Source organism: Hipposideros armiger, unplaced genomic scaffold (assembly GCF_001890085.2).
Source record: "Hipposideros armiger isolate ML-2016 unplaced genomic scaffold, ASM189008v1 scaffold_753, whole genome shotgun sequence".
Taxonomy (NCBI): domain Eukaryota; kingdom Metazoa; phylum Chordata; class Mammalia; order Chiroptera; family Hipposideridae; genus Hipposideros; species Hipposideros armiger.
This window is the reverse complement of record NW_017732103.1, coordinates 272,119-280,453: the sequence shown is the minus strand read 5'-3', so window position 1 is coordinate 280,453 and position 8,335 is coordinate 272,119. Positions and strand designations below refer to the sequence as shown.

The window sequence follows — 8,335 nt, the reverse complement described above, 5'->3', positions numbered from 1 at the left end:
ACCCCCACCCCCACCCCCTCGGCAGGGATCCTCTGGTGGAGTCAACACGCCCTGAAACGTGACCCTGTGAAAAGAGGCCCCTAGCGGCCCCAGCCAGGCACCGTTCCCAGCACTTGGTCCTGTGACGTCACCGTGCACGGCATCATGCACATGACGTCATCGTTCACGTCATCATGCACGGCAGAAAGAAAGGGGCCTGGGAGTTGGACTCGGAAGCAAATCCCGGTTCTGCCCTTGACCAGCTGTGTCATCTTAGACTTGGACTGGGACTACTTTTGAGGCGGTTTCCCAATCCATGAAAAGAGGTAGAAATAAGTATTCAATCCTCCAGTCTCAGAACACAGATTTGAACAGCATTAAATGATGCTAAAATTCTTTGGAGAAAATCGCTGTCTCTTATAGAAGAGTCTGTCCATAAATGAAGAATGAGACCTTGTGCTATATTGTGCTGTATTCTTTACCAAGCCATGTCCTGTGTTCAGATGGATGTGAACTTGCAAACAAGCCTGAGGTAAGCGAGGTGGCTGACTATCCCCATTTCACAGGTGAAAAAAAGCCGAGGCTCCAAGATGCCCGGTGGGGACGATACTGAAAACCTCAGGTGGGATCCCCACTGCCAGCAGCTTGTAACTGACAGCTCATCCGATTTACCTGCAGGATTCTAAGTGGCCTGAGAGCCCTCAAAAGTGTGCTGGCTTGTGCACTGTCTGCTTTATTTTAAGAGTAGACAATTAGGTTTTTACTACAATTGGATCGTTTCCTACACAAAAAGAATTCAGATCTTAGGCACATTTTGATATTCTATATACAATAAATTGCATCGCTTTTGAGGTCAAGATAACTTAGGCAGACTCGTTCTGCTGTGAATCAACAACGTGTTCGATCATTTAATAGCTTCAAGTTCATTTCCTCATTGGAAAATGAGAATTGGCTTCTAACTTTGTTAGGTTGTTTTATTATAAAAATCCTATGAAGAAATGTAATGCATTTGCCAATCAGCTTGATTTTTTTAACCCAATTTCCCTCTGCATAATTTTCAAGTTAGTAATAAAATAGTCATCATTCTTTATGTTACCCAGCATATATGTTATGGGCTTTGATTCTATATCCACAGAAAAGCCAACAAATTTATTTCTTTATCTCAATAGCTCCTGTCAAAAAAGGTTTTGGCAAAAGTATAACTATTGCATTGTTTTGTATACCTCAAACTAAAAAAAAAAAAAAACAAAGAAACAAAAAAAAAAGTTCTGGAAGCATTTCTTCAGAATTCACCTACTGACCCCAACACCCTGGAAAGACAGGCTGACACTGGGGTGACTTAGCGTCTTTTGAAGAAACGCGGCTCAGAGTTTAAGAGATGTGTCCATCACATGAACTGGTAAAGGCAGGGCCAGGACAGGCCCCTGATTTCCTCCCATTGAGGCCCATCGCCTGAGGGAACCACAGGTCCTCCCAGAGCACACTGGGGCAGGCACTCACCGTGGTCACATAACCTGGGACCCCTGCACATGTTTGGCTAATGGTCCAGGCACAAGTAAATACCCAACCACCGACAGATAAAGGGCAGAATGAAGGCCAGTGAGTGGAAACAGTGTGCAGTCCCAGACCTGGGGTACCTGGGACGGTCTGCGTCATTTCCCAGACGGATGTTACCTGGAGCCCGCAGGTGGGCCAGCGCTGGCACTCACAGGCAGCATGCTGGTGTGAGCGGGCATGCCAAGGCTGGACCAGTTGTCATGGGACTGCAGCATGGGCAGACACGCCGGTGAACTGTCAGGATAGGCTGCGGGGTGCCAGAGAGGGCCATTATTGATGGCGTTTTCCAAGAGCAACAAAATGCAGTGAAATGCTACAGCTCAACAACAAGGAAAACAAATGTGTGCCAGCAAATGAGAAAACGGTCCACCAGCTGGCTTCCTTGCTCATCGAAGGCTAATCTTTATTGCCAGGTGTGCATATTTGAAAATATACTACAGTAAGCCCTGCCTTTTTCCGTATAATTAGATTAACAGCTGCCCTGTAGAAATGGAATCCTACAATCATTTGACTGGGAATTAATTATATTTTCCACTAAAAACATGTAAACTTGAACCTCCCTTTTCCCACACAATGATTTAAGAACTGAAAGGCCTTTACAAGCCATTACTCTGGGGCAAAATATAAACATATATAGTCTTCTAGCCTGGAGTCTAGCCTCTAGCAGCACAAGCCCCAAGGACTATTTCCTTACCAAATAAGCCCCTTTCATTTCAAATCAGCTTTAACTGCTTAATTGTTTTATGGTGTTCATTAGCTTTTTCCCCCCTTTTGGAGCCAGACAAAATTAAGTCTAGGCACACAGGGGGTTAGAGAGGATCAGGCTAGGGGGTCTGCCTGGGGTTTGTAATTGGAGGCCTCCACCAGCATCACCTGAGGGCTCGGTCAAAGCGGCTGGGCCCGCCCCACAGGCAGGAAGTTTGGGAGGTCCAGTGGTGGTGAGGCTGCTGTCTGGGCACCACACTTGGAGAATCCCACTTGGATCTGGGCCACCCAGTAATCCCTGTGCTCGGCTGACCCAACACAGCACTTTGCAGAGGCTCAGAAAACATGCAAACCTGGGCGCCTGGAGATGCGCCCCCAGTTCTAGGCTGGGAACGCTGGAGCAATGACTGTTGCACACTCGGCACCCAGGGCCTCTGGGCTGGGCCTCTCTGCGGAGCCTGCCGTGGCATGGACAGGACATAGCTCCTCTCGAGCCATGAAAGAGCAGGGCTTGGGTGTGGGTCCTGGAGAGGCTCCCTGTCCTGCCTCCGGAGCCCTGCAGATCCCTGTCCTAAAGTGGCCTTCCAGTCCCCCAAGCCCCATCCACTTTGACGTATGACTTACTTGGAGAATTGTTCCGATGCGCGTACGGGCTGGGGTAGGGGGACGGCCGGTGGTTCCTCAGGGTGGGGTACCTTTCGCAGCTGTGTGTGGAGGGAAGTGACAGGGGGCCTCCAAACTGAGGATGGGGGGTGGCAGGTGGGCACAGTGTGCTGGTTCCGGGAATCAGCCACCCCCCTGCTGTGAGAGAAGAACGCTGAGTAACTGGCATTTCACTACCTCTGTCACTTATCGGACAGGAGAGCTGAGACCAGGGGATTGTGGGTCTTTCCTTGGAGGCCCTGATGACCTGGGATTCATACTGTCAACAGTAAGGGTCCACTCGAAGTCTGCAGGCACCGTGGCATCAGCCTCACACTGGAGGCCACAGGCTGACCAAGGTGCCCAAACCCACAGGGCACCTGAGAAAACCTGGGAGACCCCAGCCTCAGCCAACCCTGCTGCTTCCTCGGCCACTCTTATTCAGACCCCCACCCACCCCCAGAATCTTCCAAGCCTTAGGGGATTTTTCTGACTGGCTTTTCCATTCCCCCAGGCCAATCAGCCTTCAGGGCCTAACTGCTGAGCTGAATAAAATGTAAAAATAGGCAAAATTCAGAGCCAGACCTGCTCAACACACAGGGCCAGCCATGCAAGCCACGTCCCTCTGGCCTCCCACCACCCACAGTCACACCCAGGAGCCACTGTCCTGCCTTGGGTGCACCTTTTCTGCCACTTTCATTCTGTTTTAGGCTCACATTCTCCCCAACTACACACCAACCAGAAAATCACTCCAACACTGTCCTCAAACTCCAATTTCTTCTCCATTCTGTTGTTTGTTTGTTTTGTGTTTTTGTTTGTTTTGGTTTTAATTCAGAAAAGCCACCTCTAAGGGGACAACTACTCTGGCTCCAATTTCCAAACTACAAACGGCTCTTCAGACACTTCAATGAGGAAGGGTCCAGTGTACCCCTGGAGCCTGGGCCCGTCACCTGCCAGAGCAACTGTCCACATGCCACTCACACCTGCGGCCCACCAGCCCCTTCAGGAGGGCTGACTGATAAATTAGCCTAGAAGGTGATTTTTCTAAAAAAGGAAAACAGCACCGACTATGGTTGAGGAGCATGGCATGCTGGCTCACCCAGCCTCCTGAGGGGACACGCAAACACTAACTTTTCTCTCCCGACACTGTCAGTTATTTAAACTCTCCGAGCCGCCCTGTGAGGAGAGGACACACAGCATTTTCTCCTACTGGACGCCGCCACCTGGCCCTGCAAACCTTTGCTCTGGCTCACGGGACTCCTAAAGGAAGCTGGACAAAAGCTGGCTTTGCCCGTCCCACGAGCCACTGTTTCCACCCAAACCAGTGTGTGTTAATGCCCCATTCCCAGAACTAAAGCTAGCCAAGGGGAAAACACATTTTTTTCATAAGCATCCCTCCAAAGATGCTCCTTCAGTTCTCAATCAATAACAAACACAGAAACCATCTCAATGTGGCTATAAAGAGCGGCTTCTCCTCTTGCCCAACACAGCAGCGTCTAAACTCCCACCAAGGTCTCGGTGATCCATCCCAGCCGTGGCTGGAGCTGCCACGGAGCAACACAAAAGAGCCCGGGGAAACTGTCCAAACTCCTGTGTCAAGGTACCCTGGGCCGGATGAGCGCCCACCCACAAGCCCAGACAGAGCAGAGGCATCCAAGGGCCCTGAGCTGTGCTCAGCAAAGGGGCGAGTCCACCCCCAACCACACCCAGAAGCCCGAGTCTGCTGGTGTCCAACTCAACAGTCCAGTCCGGAAACGGGTACACATCAGGCAGAGAGCAGCAAACCGTACATTGGGAGTACACAGACTGCTGGCTGTCTCCAGGTTCTTCCAACATCTCTTTGTGATCGCTTCTGTCAAAAAAAGGGTATTGAACTGTCAAACTGGAGAACATTCAGAAAATAGAATTTACAGCAATATTTTGTCTTTCTTCATACTTCTTTGCCCAAAAGGGCATTGTTAGAATCCTCTCACCTTTCCTTTGCATCAAGGAAAGCTTTTGCGAATGGGTTGTATTTAATTTTAAGAGCTGTGATCTGAAAAAAAAAAAACAAGTCACATTTATTAGTATATTGATCATAGCCAGAGGATTTAATTCGGCACCAAGAAATTGGGAAGCACCAGTACCCTTTTTTAAATGCAAATATAAATCAGACTTCTTTCCAGGTATAGTTTCCCACTTGAGTCTGATGTGGCTAAGGAATTGTACTATTTCATGAAGAATAGCACCTTGATGAAAAGTTCTCCACTGCTGGTTTTCTAAGTGGAATTCACAAGAATTCACTGACCCTATTGCTGACAATATTCTGTGTGCATAAATCCAACAAACAGAGCTCAAAACACTCCTGGGTCTGCTTGAGAAATAGTAATTTGCTAGTTCTATCTAGCTAGTGGTCAACACTGACAGCTTCCCCAGCTAATCACAAAAGGTCCGTCTGTCCTCTTGGGTCAGACATAAGATGTGGATTTACAGATATTTACATAAAACAGCATTTTGTTTCCAGTTAATAACTCCCGCTGCACAGGTGGAAGGCTGCCCACCCACCCTCTCAGGAAGAGTTCCAGAAAAAGATGCCCTTTTCTCACCCAAGTCTCGTTCTCAAGAAACCCTCATAGTTCTTTACCTAAATGTTCTCATATTTTCAATTTGAGCATTTAGTAGATGCTTCTGGTTTCGGACACTTTTACAGAGACTTAAAGGAGGGAAATGCTTGCATAAGGACTTATTGTAAACTTTTCTCCCCTCTGTCCCAATTTTATAGTTATGCTAAATGATTTGAAAAGGCATTGCTTTTCAGCCTGAATTGCGCTAATCACACAAGTGTCCCCTCTGGCAGGAATCTCCAAGGGCACAGGCAGCATGCTGGGAACGCTGCCTCCGGGTCCCTCTCACCTCCTCATTCTGATAAGCAGTCACAGCGATGAACTGCGTCTCTGGGAAGCAGTGGCTGGTGATCATGCGCTGGGGACCCCCAACTCTCACGATGTGGATTCGGGGCTCATACTTATGCAAGGAGTTCAGCATGATCTGAGGGAGACACAGACAGTGGGGTGGTGGCCACCAAGGTCCTAGTTAAGCTCACAGAACATCCATTGGTCCTGCAGCTGAGAAAAATGCACCCACGACCCAGAAAATCCTGCCGCTCCTGCTGGAGTTGGTGGGTGCCGGTCAGATGCAGCTTCCCAGGACTAGTTTGGGAAAAGGCGTGTGAGGCGCTCCACACCATGAAAGCAATGAGTGCCTGTCATGAAATCCTCTGCCCTAGGAGAATGAAATCCTAAGCTTCCAGCACCACCACAGACAACTCTCCATGCCTGCGCTTGTTTGCAGCCGCTGGTACGGGGTCACCCAGCACCATCCCCCAGGTAAAGACATTCTTTAGGAAATGACACATTTACAAGTTTGTTCAGAACTCCCAAAGTAAATACTGTGGCACCTGTTTAGCCCAAAAGTGACGGTTGACCATCAAGGGCGATATCTTCTCTATCCTTAGGAAAGTCGAGAGCGAGAACGCACAAGTTTCCCAAAGCCTGAGACCTGCCTGAGGCTTCAAGGTGAGACTCGAGCCCTCTCCGTGTCCCCAGGCCTTGCGGTGACCTCAGTTTACTACAAACGACACTGACGGCTTGACTGAAGAAGGCTGTGGGATTCTCTCCAGGGCCGATGTCATCTCCTGTGCCAGCAGCGGCCCCTCCGAGACCCTCCACGAGGGAGGCGCAGGCCCACGGCCCCTCTGCGCGCCGCCGCCGCCGCCGCCCCGCTCCTTACACCTACCTGGCCCCCTCCGTTGAGCTTGTTGGTGAGCTTGACTTTGCTGAAGGAGACGGGCGCCTTCATCCAGTGGGCCCCGAAGTTGGGCGAGTCGGGGTGGATGTAGACGCAGCTGGGCGCCTGCGGCTCCGGCTTGCCCCCCGGCACCCAGTCCCCGTTCACGTACTTCCAGCGGTGGTTGTCCGCCGCCACGAAGTCTAGCAGGAAGGAGTACATGGCGTTGGGGTCCAGGCCGGACACATTCACCTTCAGCACCGGGAACATCCTCCTGGAAAGGCAGGAACGAAGCAGGATTCAGGCAGCTGTCATTTCAGGGCAAAAACCAAGCCGCCTCGGGAACTTACAATGGGGACTCCCAGACTCCCCGCCCCCCAGAGCCCTCCTAGGCCCCCGGCGTCCTCCACACTCTCTCTCCCACGTTCTCGGGAGGCAGAGGCGGGAGCCCCCGAGCCAAGCCGGACGGGGCAGCTCGCGGGTCGCGGGGACTCCTCCGAGGAGCACCCCTCCCCAGCCTTCCGTGAATAAAGCCCCCGAAAGGTGACGGTTGGTGGCCCCAGGGTCTGTTCCCTGCCCGAGTGGAAATGAGCAAAAAGACCTCCACCAGGGAAAAAAGTTTTGGACGGTAAGAAACGTTGCAGGTTCCCAGGCTGCCCGCCCGCGCGCGCGCCTGGTCCACGCTGGGTGGGGGGGGCCGGGAGGGGGTTTCGGCCCGCGCGCCCACCTGCCGTTCTTGGTCACGATCATCTCATTGGTGAGCTCCTTGAAGCGCAGCCACAGCTCGCGCTCCTCCAGGCCCACGCGCAGCTCGCGCTCCGTGGGGTCGCCCTTCTCGCTGCCCGCCTGCAGCTCGCTGTCCACGGCGCTCAGCAGGTGGTCCACGCGGTGCTGCAGGCTCTTCCCGGCGCTCTCGGCGCCGGGCGAGCTCATCCTCCCGCCGCCCCGCCCCGCCCCGCCGCCCCCCAAGCCCCGACTCGCTACCCGAGAGCCACCTTCGCCCCGGTCGGCGGCCGCTCTTCCAAGAAGAGGGGCCACCGGGCCCAGCACGGGCGACGGCGCCCGGGTCCCAGCGCTGACCCGGGAGGACGGAGACCTGGGGGCGGGGGCGGGGGGGGGAGGCTGTTCCACTTGAACTCCCGCGAGGAGCGACTGGAGTAGGTCTCTGGGGGGAGAAAATCGGTCCCCTCCCCATAAATAGAGCGGCGGCGGCCGCGGAGGGGGCGCGGCGGATTGGCCGGGGGCCGACAATGGGCTCCCGCGCGCTTGTTTCATGTGAATCCCGGGTCCACCCCGCGCTCCCCGGCCCAGCCCCTACACCTCCGCCCTCCCCCAAATGTTGGCACCTCCATCAAAGCGGCGGGGCGGGCCCTGAGGGCTGGGAGGAGCCCGGCGCCGGAACTCGCCCGGTCCGCACGTCCCCAAGGCCTCGCGGGGCCGCCCACGATGCGCCCCAGTTCCCTCCTCGCCCCCGAGCACGCCCGGGTTCCGCAGGTGCGCCGTCCTTAGGTCGCACCGCGACGCTCGCCTGCGTCCGGGCCGGATGTCCTCCGTCCCCCGCCCGCGAGCAAAGCGCACAGCCCGGCTCAAGGGCGCGGCGCCTGCGGTGCCCGAACCGTGCCCGTCTCGCTCCTGCGAAGGCCCAGCCCTCCGCCGGGCAGCGCCCCATCCCCGCACGTCCCTCGCG

General features: G+C 53.8%; 1 protein-coding gene across 2 annotated transcripts in view; it reads right to left on the bottom strand.

The window, feature by feature from the left end:
• TBXT (T-box transcription factor T) overlaps window positions 1-7,835 on the bottom strand; it is an 8,698-nt gene extending 863 nt beyond the window's left edge. The window contains exons 1-7 of one of the 2 annotated variants that reach the window (XM_019628181.1): window positions 7,376-7,835; window positions 6,658-6,922; window positions 5,776-5,910; window positions 4,857-4,918; window positions 4,674-4,735; window positions 2,866-3,042; window positions 1,654-1,783 (exon numbers count right to left, since the gene is read on the bottom strand). In XM_019628181.1, coding sequence (XP_019483726.1) covers window positions 1,654-1,783; window positions 2,866-3,042; window positions 4,674-4,735; window positions 4,857-4,918; window positions 5,776-5,910; window positions 6,658-6,922; window positions 7,376-7,581 — 1,037 coding nt within the window. In that variant the 5' untranslated portion in view covers window positions 7,582-7,835. The remainder of the gene's footprint in view (window positions 1-1,653; window positions 1,784-2,865; window positions 3,043-4,673; window positions 4,736-4,856; window positions 4,919-5,775; window positions 5,911-6,657; window positions 6,923-7,375) is intronic. The other variant, XM_019628182.1, reaches the window with a different exon arrangement.
• Between the last annotated feature and the right edge of the window lie 500 nt (window positions 7,836-8,335).